At 55.7% G+C, this 20,108-nt stretch overlaps 1 protein-coding gene across 11 annotated transcripts in view; it reads right to left on the bottom strand.

The window, feature by feature from the left end:
• Positions 1-20,108, bottom strand: part of PTPRS (protein tyrosine phosphatase receptor type S) — a 110,854-nt gene that overhangs the window by 61,854 nt on the left and 28,892 nt on the right. For 7 of the 11 annotated variants that reach the window (XM_061422565.1, XM_061422554.1, XM_061422557.1 and 4 more), the window contains exons 1-2: positions 12,075-12,196; positions 3,993-4,194 (exon numbers count right to left, since the gene is read on the bottom strand). In XM_061422565.1, the coding sequence (XP_061278549.1) occupies positions 3,993-4,083 (91 nt within the window). In that variant the 5' untranslated portion in view covers positions 4,084-4,194; positions 12,075-12,196. Of the gene's footprint in view, positions 1-3,992; positions 4,195-12,074; positions 12,197-20,108 lie in introns of those variants that run through there. The other 4 variants (XM_061422563.1, XM_061422561.1, XM_061422564.1 and 1 more) reach the window with 2 other exon arrangements.

Below are 20,108 nucleotides of genomic sequence, written 5' to 3'. Positions count from 1 at the left end.
CCAGACACAAGAAAGACACTGGGGTATGGCTGCAGCTTAGGCAAGCAAGCGTTCCTTTTGTGCTGGGCCTGTTCTCACACCAGCTCTATTCCGAGGCTCAGAGAGGGTGATTGACTGGCCCCTGCTCACCCAGCTTGTGATGGGCAAGAGCTATTCCAACTTGGTCCCACTTGGTTCCCAAAGCTTTGCACACTGTACACTTGATACACAGGGTTGTGGGTTTCTGGTGACAGACAGCACCCTGGGTGTTTCCATTTCTTAGATGAAGAGACTGAGGTTCAGAGTGGTGATGCCAACAGCACTGGGAGGTTGGGAAGGGCTTGGCTTGATTTCTGTTTTTCCATTTCAGATTCTGCAGAGGAAAATCTGGTGCCGGAGGTAGAGCCCCACCCACCCTCCCGTCCCTTCCAATCCAGGCTGGGCCAGCCACACCGCGTCCTGGGAAGGTCCCCCAGGACCGAGAGCTGGTTCTGGGGCAGAAACCGCTCCTTTTGGTGCTGGGCGGTGGACATCCCAGCTGCCTGCCTGGGCTTTCTCCCGCTGACAGCCCCCACCCAAGAGGCTCCCTGAGGACCTGGGCTACTCTCCTTGAAGCTGGCAATGCCAATCACGGTGCCCACAGCCCCTCCGCTGACCACCCAGGTGTCAGGGCTCCTGCTAAGCAGACCACCTCTTGGGATCAAGATGCCCCAGCTTTGGAGATGGAGACCTGGGTTTGAGTCTAGGCCACTACCAATACCTATAGGGATACAGTAGTAACAACTGCAGGGACTTCTCTGGGGGTCCAGTGGTTAAGACTCCACACTTTCAGTGCAGGGGATTATGGGTCGGATCCTCAGTCGGATATAAATAATCAGTAAGTACAGGACTCCCTGAGGGAGCACCCACTGAAGTAGCGTGGCTACATGCCTGGCGCTAATGCCCTGGGTCACTCTCCCTGCGGTGGTTCACCCTCTGGTCTGGTTCCCTCACCCCACCTCCGCCAGTCCTCCCTTGGCAGCCAGAGGAGACCTGTGAGTATCTGAGTCAGGTCTTGCCCACTCATTCTGCCCATGGCCCTCTGGGTCTCCCATCTCCCAGGGAGCAAAACCCCATGTCTTTCAGTAGCTCATACACACACACATACACATACACAAGTTGCTCAGTCGCGTCCGACTCTTTGCAACCCCATGGATTGTAGCCCACCAGATTCCTCGGTCCATGGGATTTTCCAGGCATGAATACTGGAGTGGGTTGCCGCATGCTGCTGCTGCTGCTGCTAAGTCGATTCAGTCGTGTCCGACTCTGTGCGACCCCATAGATGGCAGCCCACCAGGCTTCCCCATCCCTGGGATTCTCCAGGCAAGAACACTGGAGTGGGTTGCCATTTCCTTCTCCAATGCATGAAAGTGAAAAGTGAAAAGGAAGTCGCTCAGTCATGTCCGACTCTTCGCAACCCCATGGACTGCAGCCTACCAGGCTCCTCCGTCCATGGGATTTTCTAGGCAAAAGTACTGGAGTGGGGTGCCATTGCCTTCTCCGCATAAGACCCTGCAAAACCTGCCCTGCCCCTTCCTTGCTCTCCCCTTCACTCACTCTGCTCCAGACACAGGCTTCTCACTTCTTCCAAGATGCCAGGCCTTCCTCTTACCCCAGGGCCTTTGCACAGGCTATGCCCTCTGCCCAGGACACTTTCCACACTCTCCCAACATGAGTGGGGCACTCTCCTCAGCTCCTTTAAGACTCTGTTCAGATGCCATCTTCTTGGTGCAGTGTAACACCCTCTCACCCATTTAAAATGCAGCCCCCAACCCTCCACTCACAAGCTCATCTCCCTTTCTGTTTGTCTTGCTCCTGGGCGTGTCTACCATCCTGCACACTTGGCGTTGGTCCTTCATGAGATGATCAGCTCCAAAAGAGGCTGGGATATCTGGTTTGTCCCCTAGGTCTAAACCAATAGTAGGTGCTTATTAAAAACCCACTGAATGAATGAGAGCACAGAAGCAGCCATAGTCCAATGACAGACACAGGATTTGAACCGGGGTCAGGAGAGTCTCCAGACTGTGATTTCCACCCTACTCCTCACCACAGACATTCTGTGGCCTCAGTTTCCTCATCTATAAATGGGAACAATCTCAGCTCCGTTCTGCCTGAGGCTGGTAACTGTCAGTCACAGATTTATGACTTATTCCACTAGTGTATGTTAAATTAGTGGTTCTCATGTGGGGGTGCCATCAAGATGATGGGGCCAGGGGTGCTCCACATCCCACAGTGCCCAGGACACCCTCCCCCCAGAGAATGCTCTGGCCCCAGTATAAGCAGTACCAAGGGCAGGGGGCACCCTGAGTTAACTAAAAATGCTCAGCCACCCTCAGCCTGCCATTCCCACTATGAGGAATATAGCCCAGAAGATACAGGCCCTAGAAGGTGACTGGCCAGATCATGGCCCAGTTATGTCTGGCCGCTGACCCAGAGGCAATGTGGGGTGATGGGTAGGAACCTGGGCTCTGGCACTAGGCAGTCAGGCTGCTTCCTGGCTGTAATGTAACCTCACTGTGCCTCAGCTTCCTCATCTGTACAATGGGGATGGGGAGAACAGCATCCATCTCATCAGACGGTGGTAGTTGATCTGAGTGGGTTAGGCATTTACTGTAAAATATTATGAAAACAAGAAAAAGCACAAATGTACGAAGCAGGTGTGTATGTCTCTGGTGTTCTCACCCAGGGGCAATAATTCTCATGCTCGTGATAACCCTGGATTGCAGGCCTACTATGTGTAGGCAGCATGCAGGGGTTATGGCATGTCCATGTCCTGGGAATGCTGGGAGGTGGATGATGCTGAGTCTCATTCAATCATGGTGGAAACAGCCACCGAGAGAGGCTGACTCATTGGCACAAAGTCACATAGCAGGTAGACAGCAAAGTCAGGATTCAAATCCAGCCTAATACTGGATTCCCAGTTTTTCTGCTGACTTGACACTTAATGTCCCTATAGGCCTGAATAACACTCCTCTAGGCCCTTAGTTCGGAGAAGGCAATGGCACCCCACTCCAGTACTCTTGCCTGGAAAATCCCATGGACGGAAGAGCCTGGTAGGCTGCAGCCTACGGGGTCGCTCAGAGTCAGACACGACTGAGCGGCTTCACTTTCACCTTTCACTTTCATGCACTGGAGAGGGAAATGGCAACCCACTCCAGTGTTCTTGCCTGGAGAATCCCAGGGACGGGGGAGCCTGGTGGGCTGCCATCTATGGGGCTGCACAGAGTTGGACACGACTGAAGCGACTTAGCAGCAGCAGCAGCAGGCCCTTAGTTGTGAGACAGACCTTGGCACTGGGCCCAGGACCAACCCTCATCCTTCCCACATTACTTCCACAAACACAGCCTTGCCCATCCCCAAAATATAGGAAACTTTTTTTTTTTAACTCCAAACCTTTCCATGTGATAACACCTTGACCAGTAATGCCCTTTCTACAGGCAAACTCCTACACACCCACAAAACCCCAGATCCAATGCCCTCTCTCCCAAGAAGCCTCCCCTGGCTCCTCCTGCGAAGATTTGATTGCCTGTGTGTCAACCAACTGGTCACTGGAGTTTCTACTTGTGGCAAGGGAAAGTGAACTCTGTGGCTTCTTCAGGAATGACTTCAAGTAAGTCCCTGCCTCCTCCTCTGAGCCTTGGTTTCTCTGATCCAAAAATGGGGGTGGTAATGAGACTAGCTGGGTTCTGTGAGGTGGAGGGAGAGGAGGCAGATAAAGTCTGCATTTACCACTGGTCTGGGTGCAGAGTCGATGCTTCGGAAACCCACATGGTCACCCCTGTTACTATGACTGCTTTTTAATACCATCCTTAAGATCTGCCTCTGCATCTCACAGGACCCAGCACAAAGCAAGCATTCTACTTGGCCTCGTTCACGGAGCACAAAGGCTCTGCTTGGCAAAACCACGGGCCCCCAGGGAGAGGTGGGGAGACGTGTTCACATGCGCACATGCAAACTCAGATGCCCGCACTTACCTTCTGCAGCACAGCCTCCGACCAGCAGGACCACAAGGAGGCCCACAGGTCTGATCACAGACGCTACACCATGGCCCCAGGCAGGCGCCATGCTCAGCCGTGACCTGCAAACTTCGACCTCTGACCTCCACCCTGGAGGGGGGGATAGCCCCCCAGGTCCCTCACAGAGAGGCCTCGAGCCAAGCGTCAGACGGGGCAGCGTCTGCAGAGATAAACAAAGGGGCTGTGAGAGGGGAGCAGGAATCCAGGGTGCCTTCGTGGGGGAGGCAGCTGGAGGATCACAAAGGGGCAGAGGAGAATCATGGGGTTCGAGGGTCATGGGGCGATGAAGGAGCAGAAAAAAAGCACTGAGCCCCTATGATGAACTGAATGTCTGTGTTCCACCCACAACAAATTCATGATGCTGAAATCTAACCCTTCATGTGGATGGTATTAAAGGTTTTTGGGAGGCCATCAGGTCATGTGGTGGAGCCCTCATGAATGGGATTAGTGCCCTTATAATGGGGCTTCCCTGGGTGGTTCAGACGGTAAGAAATCTGCCTGCAATGTGGGAGACCCAGGTTTGATCCCTGGGTCGGGAAGATCCCCTGGAGAAGGGAATGGTTACCCACTCCAGTATTCTTGCCTGGAGAATCCCATGGATAGAGGAGCCTGGTGGGCTACAGTCCATGGGGTTGCAAAGAGTCAGCCATGACTGAGTGGCTAACACTTTCACAGGGACCCAGAGAGCTCCCCCACTACCCCCACCACGAGGACACAGCTAGAAGAGGGTCATCTGCAAATCAGGAGGCGGGTTCTCACCAGACACTAGATCTGCCAGCATCTTGATCTTCGGCTTTCGGCCTCCAGAACCGTGAGAAATGAGTGTTGTTTATAATCCTGCTCACTCTATGATATTTTTTATGTCAGCCTGAATGGACAGAGACACCCCCTGGCTGGGTCCTGATCCCATTTAAGCCTCAGCTCTAATGGAGCCCAGACCCCAGACCTTGGCTGAGCCCCCCAACCCCACCCAGGCTGAGCTCCCCCCCCCCACCAGAAATCACTCTGAACATCGAAGTCCTTCCCCTCCCAGGCTGAGCCTGTTGAAGGCCAAGGCTCCAGGTGACACTGCCGACTGTCCCTACAAACCAGGACCCTTTGACCACCAGATGGATCCTCCCTCCCAAACACCCCTGCTGGTTCCTGCCCTGCTCTAACACCTATGGCTCCTGTGACCCCCAGAGGAAGCCGTTCCTGCTGATCTCCTGCCCCCTCCCTTGGGAGGTATAGCCACACAGCCCCAGCTCAACCCCACCTCCGAGCCTTTGAACCCACTATGTTCCTTGCCAGGAATGCCATTCCCCCTGACCCCAACTGCTGCGTGACAGGTCTCAGTTCCACTGTCGCTTCCTCCGGAAGCCCTCCCTGCCTCTCATAGGTCAGCCCCCACCCCCATGCCACATCCCACGGCTTCAGAAACGACTGAGCTCATCCTCCACGGCATTTATCCCAGTTTGCAAGTCAAATGCGAATGTGTATCACCAGTGTCTGTTTCTCCCACGGGAATTCAACCTCTGCTAAGGCAGAAGGGTCCTTCTCAGGACCCAAACCCTGGGACAGCCCCCTCCCCGGTGCCCTCCCTAGCCAGGGCACAAGGGAGGGACAGGGAGAGGCCATGCCCTGGGTGGGTCCAGGCCATGGCCACAAGGATGGGTGCCACGTAATGATGGGGCAGCCCCCGTGATTCTGGCTCCCAAAATACCCAGCTGCGGTCACCTCGCCCAGCCCCAGAGCAGCCCCAGGGGAAGGCTGGGCTGGTGGTGGCCGGGTCATGGTCCAGGGTGGAGAGTGGAGAAATCACGATGAGAAGAGTGGGGGCTGGGGGGCTCAAGAGGCACACAGTTAGACCACAGTGAGACCAGACAGAGATGGAGGCTGCTTGCACACAGTTAGGTCACAGTCAGGGAGACCAGACACCATCACAGATGTACAGTCAGGTGACAGAGATGGGTCCACACGCATCAGTTCAGTTCAGTCGCTCAGTCATGTCCGACTCTTCCTGTCCATCACCAACTCCCAGAGTTTGCTCAAACTCATCTCCATCGAGTTGGTGATGCCATCCAACCATCTCATCCTCTGTCGTTCCCTTCTCCTCCTGCCCTCAATCTTTCCCAGCATCAGGGTCTTTTCTAATAAGTCAGTTCTTTGCATCAGGTGGCCAAAGTATTGGAGCTTTAGCATCGGTCCTTCCAATGAACGTTCAGGATTGATTTCCTTCAGGATTGACTGGTTTGATCTCCTTGCAGTCCAAAGGACCCTCAAGGGTCTTCTCCAACACCACAGTTCAAAAGCATCAATTCTTCGTAGTCAGGCCAATAACACTCACCACAGGCACACGGACAGGCACAAAATCAGGCTCCAGACAAAGGGTTGCAATGGGGCTGACAGCATATGTAAACAGTCAGATCAAAGGCAGACACGGGTCCACGCCAAGACCACAGATCCACAGCCGGGTGAGACATGTACACACAGGGTCACGGTCACGTAGGCAACATACACACACAGCTGGGTTGTGGGCAAACATGAATACGGAGGCAGATGTGAGCTCCATGGGGGGCGGGAGGTGAAAACACACAGCCCCCAGACTCAGATATGGGCACACAGTGGGGCGACAGAGATAGGCAGTCAGCAGACTGAGCTTGCACCCATCCAGACAATATACACCCAGAAACGCATAGTCAGACCCCCTCCTCATCCACGTGTACACACACAGACAGGCACGTGCACAGTCAGACCACAGACACACACTGGGACCCAACTGGTCCAGGATGTGCAGATGGGGAAACGGAAGCCTGGAGCCAGCCACCTCCCCTGGCAATCCCTCTACAGGCCCTTTAAGAGCAAAAGTGGCTGACGGGGACGGTGAGGGCCCTAGCTGGAGAAATGGCCCATGGCCAGCTGTGGCCAGGGTGACCACAGCAGCTGACGCTGCCCACAGATGCACATAGGCTCAGCCCCATCTGGGGAACAGGGTGGGGCTCTGGCCCAGACCACTTGGATCGGCGGGTCAGGCCTGCACAGAGCCTCAGGGAAACTGAGGCAGCATAGCAACACAGGCTGCCAAACCCAGGGTTGCCAGGTCTCCCTGGCATGGGGGTAAGGTGGGAGTGACCTCCTAGTTCCTGTCTACTCACCTCCAATAAAAGTTGGCATGGGCAGGGGTCACCTGCATGAAGGGCCCCGGCCACGATGTTCCCCCGCTCCCCATGCCCCATGGGAGCCAAGGGCAGCTGCCTTCTAAACTGGGAGGCCCCTAATTACCCACTGGGCCCACGCCTTCTCAATGACTGGGCAGGATGGGGCTGATCCAGGCACAGGCAGGGCCCGGCCATCAGCTCCTGACTCCCCCGAAGAGGCCAGTCCAGCCTGCTGGGCTGGGCTGGGGGGTGGGGTAGGGGGGTGGGGGGGTGGGGTAGGGGGATGGGGGGGTGGGGCGGGGAGGACAGAGCACTGGGGGCTTTCAAGGCCTGGGGCAGGAATAGGGGTAGGAGAGGATCAGACAGAACACAGAGGTTCCAAGTTCCAGGGTCTCTCAGGCCCCCACCCTTCCTAAAGGATCTTGCTATAGCAAAGCCCCTGCCTCTCCCCCTCCTCTGGCTTCCTCCAAGACCCGGGTGTGGGAGTCTTCTACAAGGGGTCAGGGGAGAAGATAAACAAATCCTATCAGCTCTGCCTTCCAAGTCTAGTCTGAGTCTGTCTACTTCTTACCCTTTTTTCTGTCTCTATTTGGTCCAGTCCCATCATTGCTCACCTGGACCAATGCTGTCATTACCTTCCATGTCTCCTGCCCTGTCTGTCCCCGCCTCAAAGCCAGAGGGTGCCAGTGAGCATCCAAGTCAGGTCCCATGCCCCTTCCTTTGGGGGTAAAAGTCCAAGTCCTCCCCACCACTCAAAAGGCCCTGCAGGACCTCCTCCACCCACCCGCCCCACTCACTCTGCTCATGCCACAGGGGCTCCCTGTTCCTCCATCACATCTGTCCCAGGACCTTTGCATGTGCTATGCCCACTGCCTGGACCTTACCACCTCCAGATTTAATGTTAGTATGAACCCGCCTTCCAATGCAAGAGATGTTAAGCGATGTGGGTTCAATCCCTGGGTTGGGAAGATCCTCCAGAGGAGGGCATGGCAACCCACTCCAGTATTCTTGCCTAGAGAATCCCATGGACAGAGAAGTCTGGAGGGCTACAGTCCATGGAGTTGCAAAGACTCGGATATGACTCAAGTGACTTATGCACACACACGTGATTACTTGGCTGAGAATTAAAGGGGGAAGCAGAATGGGGGTGGGTGTCTCCACAGAAGGGAACAGCATGAGGAAGGGCAAGGAGAAGATGGGGAGAGATTAGGGCAGAGTAGTGGCAAGGAGGCCTCAGGGGGAGGCCTCTGAGCAGGGGGGAGGGGATGTGGCCAGACTGGCACCACGCCAAGCCTCCTCTATGGCCATCACACATAAAGCAGCCTGGGTCACCAGCCCCATCACGGCTGAGAAAGAGAAACTGAGGTGGAAGCTTTGGGGCAGCGTGACGCAGTGAGATCCCCAAGGTCTTGGAGGATGGCGTGGCCATTAAGAAGGGAACAGCCACCCATGAGAGTCACAGGAAATAACCTGTGCGGCCAATGAGGCTGGGCACAGCGTGTGGAGGAAAGGAGGAGGGGAGGGAGCAGCCTTTGGACAAGGAACCCAGGACCCAGGGTGGATCCCTGCCTGCTTCTGTGCCAGGCGCCAAGCTGTCCACCATCCACGCCCAGCAGCTGGGCACCGGTGGGTGCTCAACCTGCACAGATGGGGAAACTGAGGCTCACAGAGGAATGGAGACTCTGCCAAAGCCCCTCAGCTGGGCGGAGCCTTGGTTCCACAGGCCATGTCGACACAGGACTGTGTTCTTCCCTAGCTGCTGTGTGATCTCAGGAAAATGAATGACCTTCTCTGGGCCTGGTGCTGCTGGACAGCCTCTAGGGGCTCCCAGGCTTTGCTCAGAGCAGGTGAGTGGGCACCCATTCCAGTCAGGCGCCAGGGCGCAGGTCACGCGATCCTGGAGCCAGTTTTGTGTACCCACGCACAGCAGGGAGCATAAAAGGGTGATTATGACCAAGACTGGGCAGCAAATAGGCTTTGTGTTGCCCTCACGAGGCAAGGTCTCCTGGGGGTCTGAGGACTCCCTGCTGCCTCTCCGTGCCCCGCCTCTGGGTCTGGGCCATCCTGGGGACCAGGGGGCTCATCTATGCAACTCTGACTCTCAGGGATTTCTGAAGGCCAGGCAGAGGGAAGGCTGGGTAGCATGTCCCTATTAAAGGAAAAGTCCCTCAGGGATGCACAGTCTCATGGTCATCACACCCACCCCACCCCCCTATACCTCTCTGGCTCCGTTGCCTCTTTTCTGGGCCCAGGGATTTTCCTGCAGCCTGGACCCCCTTTCCCAGGGCCTCAGATCCCCTTGAGGGTGGGCATTCCTGTCTCTGGCCTCCCTGGGTTGCTGTGTCCCCAAAGGTTGACACAGAGTCCAAGCTCTGCCTCTGCAGCCCCTGGTGGACTCCACATAGCTCTGGCTGAGGCCCCCTCCCTCTTGGGACCTCAATGTCCTCCCACGGGGAAATGGGCTCAGGGTGAGGCCAGGTGAGGCTGGCCCTGCTACCTTCCAGGAATGAGCCAGGACCAAGGCCCAGGGTTCTGCCTTTAATTGACCATCGGTTTGTATTGAAAGCTGTCCCCAAGGGTCCCCACAGCCAGGAATGGATGGGCAGGGCGCCTGGGGAGCCAGGCCCAGTCCCAGAGGAAGTAAGGAGTGTCCCTTCCACATGCCCAGCCCTTTCAAGTGCTCCCCGTGCTTCCTTCTGTTTGACAGAGGAGGAAATTGAGGCTCAGAAAGTGCTAGCTGCACGTTGAGGGTCACACACCAAGGTTAAGGGCTGGGTTAAGATTTGAGGCCAGAGACCAGCTCTCAATCAAGCTCAGAGTCCACACTCCCTGCAGGACCTCATTGCCAGGGTGGCTCCTGCCAGCATGTCCCCCACACTGGCTTCATGCAGGAGCCTGGAACACCAAGATCTGGGTGCACCCCTGCCCTGCTCATACCTGCCGGGCTCCCTAGCACCTCTACTCGATGTCCTGGGCCTGCCCTGTTCCCTCTTTGCTTGGTTCTCAGAACGCACTGCTCTGCCTCGGGCCTCTGGGCCTTTCCTAATACAGGTCTTCCTTCCAGGGGGCCCATTTGTCAACTCATCCTTCAAGCCGTAGCCAAAGACCTCCTCATCCCAGGCTGAGGGTGGACTCGTCCAGGGACCCGTCCTCAGCCCAAGTCCTGACCCTCAACCCTGGGGCTGGAAGTAGCTGTGTTGGACTCTGCCCCTCCTCTGCTCTAAAACCTTCCATGGTTTCCATCAAAGTCCATTCAAATCTAGACTCCTAACCTCAGCCACCCAGAACAGCCAACTCCATCACATCGCACTGCAAGCGCTGTTTGCCCCATGGGTGTCCCTACTCATTACCTGGCTCACACAGGGATATCTGTGCACGATGTTCCCTCCACCCAGCACACCTTTTCCTCACTCTCCGTCCAACCTCAGCCTGCACACTCATACTCGGGTCCCAGTGGAGCTGTCACCGCCTCCAGGAAGCCCTCTTGCATACCCCAGGCAGGATCACGGCCCCCTCTGGACTGTCCCAGTGCCGGTGTCTCCCATCATAGCTCTACTCCTCACAGACCTATCAACCTCCAGGATGGGAGTCTTTTCCCTACTCTAGGAATGTGCGTTTATTAGACGCCTACTTCATGCCTGGCCCCATTTGATCCACGCCATTCCTGTGTTCATGGCCTTTTCAGAGAGGGAAACTGAGGCCAGAAGAAGCCACCATGTCAGCCGACATGGCTCTTGGGTGTAGGGAAACTGCTCAAGCATTAAGAGATGGAGGGGAGGCTCATCGAGGGGCAGGCAGAGCTTGGAGGGCTGGGCCAGCCCCCCTCAGGGGTTTCCCCCTCCTCCAGGAAGCCCCTCTGGAGTAGGAATCGGGGAAGCAGGACTCTCTAGGCAATAAGAGGTGGGGGGGGGGGTGTGTGGTGTCCAACACAGCAGTGCAAAGCAAGTATGTTTGTTGTTTTAGTCAGTCAGTCATGTCCAACTCGGTGACCCATGGATACAGCTCACCAGGCTTCTCTGTCCATGAAAATTCTCGGGTAAGAATACTTGAGTGGGTAGCCATTTCCATCTCCCGGAGATCTTCCCAACCCAGGGACCAAACCCAAGTCTCCTGTTTGGGAGGTGGATTCTTTACCACCGAGCCACCTGAGAAGCCCCTATAAAGCAACTATACTTCAATAATAAAATTTAAAAATTAAAACAAAACGGGGGTGGGGAGTGGAGGATCCAGAGGCATGGGAACTTAGGGACAAGGGGATAGGCATGGAGAGAGGGTCGGTGGGAGCTGATATACTTGCCTGACCCCTCAGTTTATTAAAGACACCAAGACGCAGAGAATAAATCTGGAGTCCATAGGCCTGAGGGGCGCAGAGACAGACAGACAGAGGAAAACTTTCTGGGAGTTTTGGGGAGCGGCTAAGAGCAAGGATCTGAGCCACTTACGCCCCTACCCCCATCCCACCCCCGGAGTTCTGTCACCTCCTCTGCAGAGCGGGTCCCCAGCGGGAAGGATGCCAAAGCCCCCTATCAGAAGCCCGCTATCAGAGCACCCCCTCCGCCCGGGCTGGGAGCGAAGGCTGCCGGGGCCTGGCTCCACCCCCAGGAGGTGGGAGAGGAGGTCGGGCTGGGGGCCAGGCGGGGGAGGGGACCCCACGGAGCATAACGGTCTGGAGTTTTCCAAAGTAATAGACCGACCGGTCTGAATGGGGGAGGCGCACCAGGCAGCGGTGGGCTCGAGATGTCCCTGGTGGGTAGCCAGGCCAGACCGCACGCAGCGGGGGTGTGGAGGGAACCCGGAGGGTACCCCCCCGCCTCCTTCTCGGGAGCCTGAGTAGGGGTGAAGAAAGAGACAAAGCCCAGCGCAGACTGAGCCTCGAGGTGGAAGGGGGTCCCAACGCACTCACCCTGAGGCTCAGAGATCGGGGCCCGGGGCCCCGCGCTGCCTCGGCCGGGCCGGCTGCAGCCCTTCCCTGGGTCCGCCCGGAGCGCCGCGCGCTGCGAGTACTCAGAGAGGCCGAGGCCCAGCGAGCTCGGCCTGGAGGCGGGGCGGGGCGGGGCCACGGGCGGAGCCGGCAGGGGGTGGACCCGGGGTGGGGGCTCCAGAGCAAACCTCGGGCGGGGCCTGGCCGGAAGTAGGGCGGGGGGACCAGTTGGGAACCAGATCTGTGGGCACTGGAAGCCTACGTGGATAGGGGTCCTGTGCCCGGGAGGCCCCCAAGGAGGGCACTGTGTGCCCTCCTCCCGCAGTGTGCACATACCCGAGGGGGCGCCCCAAGGGACATAGCCCAAGAACCTCTCTTTTGAAGGCCAGATGCCAGAGGGCGCCCCCTACCCTGCTCCTCTCTCCCTTCCAGGCGCTGATCGTGGCCATGGCAACGGATAAAGAGACTGGATGCTGGACAGGGCATCAGAGGGGGCGCCCCAAATAGACCCAAATACAGGAGGTCGAAGAAGGGGCAGAAAATCCCCTCCCAGTCTGGGTTGGATGGCAGAGGCCGCGCCCCCTACGAACACAGAAGCCCATAGGGTGGGGGAGGGGCGCAGGCACAAAGAGGCTTTCCTTCTTCTGGGAGTCCAGTAGGGGGCTGGGGGTATTTGGGGGTGGGGAGGCGAACGGGAACACTGTGGCACAGGCCCTCCACCCGAGCCACAACCCTGGGGAGGGGGCGGAGAGCACAGGGCCAGATTGGAAACAGATGGGGCCACCGTGCCAAGCCCGAGACACCCGATCCGGAGGGGGAGGGGAAGACAGGGCAGCGGGGTGGGGAAGGAGGGGTGGCCCCACCCAGGCAGCCAATCCCGGCCGGCGCTGCTGCCCCGGTGCGGGTTTGAAAACTCCGAGGGAGAGGCCGGGAATTCGGAGGCCCGGTAGGTCCTGGGAGCTTGGGGAAGTGGTCAGGGAGGGAAAAGAAGCCTGACAGAGACCATGGGCCGCTGCGGGGGGCCGGTTCCCCTGGCTGATCCCATTCCAGGCGAATTCCACCACGGATCCCGATGGCTCAGGACGACTCCCACAGCCAGCGTGTATTGAGATCTAAGTATACTTCAGGCCTTGTGATGGCTCACATCACCCCACCGTCAATCACCCCCATTTTCCGAAAGGGTTAGGGAGGAACAGAGAGAAATGACCAAAGTCAGGAAGAGCAGGGATTCGAACCAAAGTTTGGGTCCAGCGACTAAGCACCCTTACCCACGATGCTACAGAAGGCCTGGAGCCAGAAAATGACAAATCACTAGAAAGGTAAAGCCCAAGGGTAAACAGCAGAGCTGAGACAGGTCCCAGCCTCTAGAAGCTCACCGCCCAGCGGGACAAAGAACATGGGTGCACAGGCAGCAGTGGGAGCCCCTGAGCCCCACTGTGGGCTCTTCTGCTAGGGACTTGGACTACTCACTTCCCAAGATTGCCCATCCATGCCCTGCTAGGTCTACCCCCATTTCTCCCCAGCACCGAATGCACCCTCCCTGGGTGATCTGCCCGTTTTGGGGCCCTGCTTTTGCAAAACAGAGCATATAATTCCACTTCCCCTGGCACTGGGGAGCCATGCATTGGAGAGCCATGCACCAGAGTCTTCAAAACACAGGGCACATGGTAAGTACTCTACATCTACAGGCAAACTCTCCACCTGCCCCTTCTACATGGGACACATAGTAGGTGCTGCTAACTGAGAAATACTCTGACACCTCCTTTCCCCATAACCCTGGGGGGCCCACAGCTGATGCTTCATAGAGGTGGGACAGACACCTGGAAACCCAGCACCTTGTGGGAAGCACACAGGAGGTGCTGTGGGTCAACATGGGTGTGGAATCAAGCGGCAGAACCTCCCCCCTACCCCAGTGTGGTAGGACACGCAGTGGGCCCTCAGAGAATGCCCCCAGGAGCATGCTTTGCTTGCATCTACAGGCTGATGGTCCAGGCCAAGGGCTCGTGCAGACCCTGGTTTGAATCCAGGTACATCCCACGAGACTTCAAGCAAGAATCTGCGCCATCTGGGGCCTTGGTTTCCCCATCCGAAATACAAAGCAGGCACACAACAGGCACCCGATGAACCCACCTCATCAGGCTGGGTGACCTGGGGCAGAAATGCCTGTCTCTGGGCTGCCCAAGCCCCAGGGGATGGTGGCTGGGGACGTGCCACCCCCTCGAAGGCAGGCCCTACCCTGTCTGCGCCCTTGCCCATGTCTCCCTGGAGATGACCTCTTGCTTCCAGGTGAAGGAGGTGACCATAGTGGGGTGGGAACACAGCCACCCCCTAGGTAAAGGTGGAGCCAGACAAGCCCTGCGTCTGGCCTCCCTCAGCTGGGAGGCCCTGTCTGCTCAATGCCCTGAACAATCCCCACCCCCCAACCATCACAGTTCTGATCATCCCATATGTTAACTGTCTGGACACGGGTCTGTCTTTCCCACCAGACTGTGACCTCAGAGGACAGGGCTGGGTTTGTCTCGATCAGAGTGTGTGCCCTGAGTCGGGTCCCCAGCACCCAGCAGGTTCTCAGCAAACATTTCCATAACAGCCAGGCTGGGTTCTTACCCAGAAGAGCCCCCCCAACCCCCGCCTCCAAGTTCTACATTCTCCCCAAGATGCTACACTGTGCGTCCCAAAACAAGGGCCTTCATCCACCCTTTTTTTATTTATCCATTTAAAAAATTTATTTGGCTGTGTCAAGTCTTAGTTGCATCATGTGGAACCTTTAGTTGCAACATGTGGGATCCAGTTCCCTAACCAGTGATGGAACCTGGGCCCCTTGCATTGGGAGCGTGGTGTCTGAGCCACTGAATCATCAGGGAAGTCCCTATCTGCCCTCTTTTTAAAAATGTTTCTTTTTATTTATTTAATGAATTTATTTGCACCAGGTCTTAGTTGCAGCACATGGAATCTCAGTTCCCTGACCAGGAATCGAACCCAGGCCCCCTGTATTGGGAGCATGGAGTCTTAGCCACTGGACCACCAGGGAAGTTCCTACGATGTGCCAGGCCTGGCTGGAGGCACTGGAGATGCAGCAGTGACCAAGACTGAGCAGGATCTCTGCCCTCATGATCCTGATGCCCCAGGACAGGCAGTGGATGAGAAAGGAAAGAAAGAAAATACACCAGGGTAATTGGTGCTAAGTGCTAGGGACTTTCCTGGTGGTCCAGTGGTTAAGACTCTGTGCTTCCAATGCAGGGGGCCTGGGTCTAGTCCCCTGTTCTGGGAACTAGGATCCTACATTTGCCTCATGGTGTGGCCAAGTGAAAAAAAAAAAAAGATGGACGAAGTGAGGGAAGAGGGGACATGTGGGGTGGGATGCAGTATTAAATAGGAGGGTCAGGGAGTGGGAAATCAACATTCAAAAGTCTAAAGAAATCAACCCTGAATATTCACTGGAAGGACTGATGCTGACACTCCAATACTTTGGCCACTTGACGTGAAGGGCCAACTCACTGGAAAAGACCCTGATGCTGTGAAAGACTGAGGGCAGAAGAAGGAGGCAACAGAGGATGACATGGTTAGATAGCATCACCGACTCAAAGGACATGAATCTGAGCAAACTTGGGGAGACAGTGAAGGACAGGGAAGCCTGGTGTGCTACAGTCCATGGGGTTGCAAAGAAGTTGGACAGGATTGAGGGAGGGAATGACAAGGAAGGGAGTGGGAAGGTGACATCTGAGTAAGACCTGAAGGAGGTGTTGCACGTGCGAAGGCCCTGGAGCAGAACAGTCTCTGGTATGGTGGAGGGACAGCAAAGAGACCCATGTGGCTGGAGCAGAGTGAGTGAGGAGGAGAGAAGGAAGTAGTGAGGGGAACAGGGCGGGTCGATGCAGGCCCTCAGGCTACCCTGAAGGAGGTGGGCATGCTGGAGGACTGTAGGCAGAGGAAAGGTGGGATGTGACTCAGGTATTCCCAGATACCCCATGGCTTACTGCATGGAAGACAGACTGTGGGTGGGGGGAGCTGGAGAACCAGGGCAGAGGTGACTGCACTGGTTCAGGCAAGTGATGAGGGAACTGATCAGGTGGAGACAGAGAAGTGGGGTGGCAGGGTGGGGCGGGGAGGGGCGTGGGCACATTTTGGATAGATTAGGAAGGCAGAGCCAAGGAAGTTTTCTAAAGGATTGGTTGTGGGGTGCAAGTTAATGAGGGGACTCAGGATGATTACCTTGAGCACGCTGACCTGAACACGCTGAAGATTAGAGCTGCCACCTCCAGGAAGCCCTCCCTGACTGCTCGGCCCACCCAGTGCCCCTGAGGGCTGACCCCAGGCGGGAGCCCACAGATCAGTTGCTACATCCTCTCTATACACACAGGAGGCCGCTGTCCTTGGGATGCAGCCTGGGGCTAAATCACGTCAGCTCCTGCAGCTGGGATATTTGGGGGATAATTTTTTTTCAAAATAACTTTTCTTCTAATTATAAAATAGGCTCGTGCAGCAGAAAATTAGGGGAAATCAGCATGAAGAAGAAAATAAAAATTGCCCACAATCCACCCCTCTCCTGGAGAAGAACGGTTAGCATGTGGTCATTTTCATTCATTCTTTCCAGAAACACTTAATGAGCACCTACTGTGTGCTGGGTCACTGAGGACACAGCAGTGGGATGAAAAGCAACCCCCCCCATCCCTTTATCCTGCCCCCACCCTGCAGCTCGCAGATAAGAGGGAGAGATGGGTATACACCGAAAAACAAACATCATCACTAACATAAGGCCAGAAGTACTGAGAGGCTGCAAAAAGAAAACAAAACGAACTGTAAGGCTCTAGAAGGATGGAGGGGTCTGGGGGAACCTCTCAGAAAGACCTTGACAGACAAACTCCCAGGGGAAGAGTTTCAGGCAAGAGGAGCAGCAAGTACAAAGGGCCTGAGGCTAATTGCCTCTTTCTGGTCTTTCTCAGATGGGTACCCAGAGATCACCATTATGAAACCATCTGCCAGGGTCCAGTCCACAGAGTTTAACGGGTCTTCACTCGCTCTCCAGTATGAACAACAGAAAAGGACATCGTCAGACTGAGCTGTGACACCCCTCATTTCCAAGAAGAGAGTGATTCCCTCAGGACAGTCAAAAACCTTTGAGACCTGCCCTGATGTGCCCACCGAGGTAAAGCTGCACCCTGGGGACTTCCCTGGTGGTCCAGTGGTTAAGAATCTGCATTGCAATGCAGAGGATGCAGGTTCGACCCCTGGCATGGGATGATCCCACATATGCTGGGAGCAACTAAGTCCACTCACTTCAACTATTGAGCCCTCGAGACACTAGAGGAGTCCGTGCACCGCACCTAAAGATCCTACATGATGCAACTAAAACCTAACGTGCTGTGCTAAGTCACCTCAGTCGTGTCTGACTCTTTGTGATCCCCTGGACTGTAGCCCACCCAGGCTCCTCTGTCCATGGGATTCTCCAGGCAAGAATACTGGAGTGGGTTGCCAAATGCAATGTAGCGATATAAATAAATATTAAAAAAAACACAAAACTATACCCTGGACATTCTCAAGCAGGACCCCCTCACTCCCAATCATTTCCCTGACTTCACATTTGGGACCACAATTTCTGAAAATTTCATTTAAGGGCAACCACCAAACTCCACGCACTTGGCTTTGGGAGCAAGAGGGAAACTGGTTGGGCAGCTTCCTGCTTTCTCAGGCTCTGGGGCTCCCCGGCGCCAGGTTGCCCAATGGGCCCCTCCCCACCCAGCTCAGCATTCATGCCCTGGGGCAGCGAGCGTGTGTCGACCAGCCCGGTGTCCGCCTCGCCCACACTGGCATCATGGCCCTGGCCGTGGCTGCCTGCCAGTCACACCGCAATGAGCACGCTACCTGCCACAGGCGCGCAGCACCTCCTCATCTGCCTTTTTCATCTTCTGGTTCCCTCAGGCCTAGCTACTGTCCTCTCCTAGAAAAAGCCGGGGTGCTTTCAGGTGGAGCTGGATCCAGCAAACCTGCTCTTCCCTGTGTCCTCCCCTGCTCAGCGAATAGAAGCTCTGTCCTTCCAGAGGCTCGGGCTAGAACCTGGGGACTCATCCTGACTCCTCTCCTTCCCTCACCCCCACCACATGCTGCTGGTCTGGAAACGCTCTCAAGTCTCTCTCCAGATGCCCCTCCCATCCTGTCTAGCCCCCATTAGTACCCACCTGGATCAGTCACCCCTGTCCTGGTTCCCCAGCTCTGCCCTTTGCTCCACACAATCTGTTCCCCTCCACAGTAGCAACAGGGTGCCAGTAAGTACCTGAATCAGCTCCCATTCTTCCTCTGCCCCCAACCCTCTAGGCTCCCACCTCCCTCCAGCAAAGTCCTGCCTGCTGCCTACAAGGCCCTTCAGGACCTGCCCTGCCCCCTCCCTGCCCTCCCCCCTTGCTCACTCTCCTCCAGCCACGGGCCTCCTCACAGTTCCTCCAACTCCCCGGGCACAGTCCTGCCCCAGGGCTTTTGCACATACTGGTTTCCTCCGTAAGAAACACCCTTCCCCCACATTTTCACAGCTATTTCCTTCTGTCAACTCAGGTCTCCCTCAAACATTGCATCCTCAGAGAAGAATTGATCACCATGGTTGATCACTGCTACTCAGGCACTACCTCTGTCAGCCTTCATCAAATATTCATTCTCTAGCTTTTTTTTCTTGGAGGAGGGTCACTTATTTTCATCTGAAATTATCTACTTCTCATTTACTGTCTAGATTTGTGCTGTCTGATAAGGAACCACCAGTCATCTGTGACTAACTTAAAATTAAAAAAAAAATTAAAATGCAAAAACCAGTTCCTCGGTCACACCATGTTTCCAGTGTGGTTCGTGGCCACAGGATTGGCACAGACATCACATATTTCTCTTAGCACAAAAAGTTCTGTGGACAGCTCTGCTGGAAGTGGTGGGAACTGGGAGGGTGAGGCCAGGTCAGTTTCAGCCACTGCTGGGTCCTAGCGCCTGGCATGCAGTAGGCACTCAATAAAAGGTTTCTGAATGAAAGAATAAACTAACAGCTAAGAGGCCTTGCAAAGTCTGGAGGGGCTGATGTACAACACTGGCAGAGGTCAGCAGGTACCATCTGCAGCCACAAATCCACACAGCTTGATTTGAACTTGGGTCTACTTGGCTTCCACCCCAGGTACCCTCTGAGGGCTGCTGCTCTGGCCCCAAGGGCAGAAATTTGTGAAAAGCTGCTCCAACGACAGCCAGACTCCACTCTGCAGCCAGGTGCCAATGTGCTGACTCAGTCAGAGGTGGGGGTGGCAGGGGTAGCGCCTCTGCCAGGGACCCCACCGCCCACCTTGAACCTGCTGTGGCCGCTTTAATGTATCTGGCCACATCCTCTCCATAAGATGCCTCTGTACCCGCCAGGTCCCCAGTGGGGACGTGTGTGGTACTTCCCCCTCAAATCCTCCCTGTCTTGTTCCCGACTTCTGCCACATCCCAATAACTGTCATTAAATCTTTCATTCAACTGGCTCACGCAGTTCTCTTAAACTAATTTACTTTAGAAACTAAATCTCTAATGCACAGCTCTAACTGCCTAGCCTTGAAAGTCACCAGAAAAATTATTACAATGAAACTATGAGTCGAGTTCTTCCATTTTCCCTGGATACTGTTGCTAAACCCAGCAGCACAATGGGATTTGGTTATGGAGAGATTGGCAGGTGTTGGTTTTAAAGATCACCCTGTATCGGACTGAGACTTTCGTCTTGACCTGTTACTGATGGAAAGCAGAGTCGCTGCTGGTCCATGTAGCTCTATGCTACCAGATGCTTCCTCCATTGGGTCACCCCCAAAAAGCCTCATCCTGGTGGCAGGTCCCTTACTTTAGGACTCACGGCCCAGAGAAGGCAGGAGCCCTAGGTTCTTGTCCCATCAAGGTCCCCAGGGAGCTGTGTGGCCTTTATCAAGTTCTTGTCCCTGTCTGGGTCTCTGTGTCCCCACCTGTGCAGAGGACAACTGGGTTTTTGGTGCCTGGGACTGATTTTTGGTGGGGTCAAGGCCTTTG

Source organism: Bos javanicus, chromosome 7, assembly GCF_032452875.1.
Source record: "Bos javanicus breed banteng chromosome 7, ARS-OSU_banteng_1.0, whole genome shotgun sequence".
In the NCBI taxonomy this organism is placed as follows: domain Eukaryota; kingdom Metazoa; phylum Chordata; class Mammalia; order Artiodactyla; family Bovidae; genus Bos; species Bos javanicus.
Note: the sequence above shows the minus strand (reverse complement) of the source record. Positions and strands in the feature narration are given on the sequence as shown.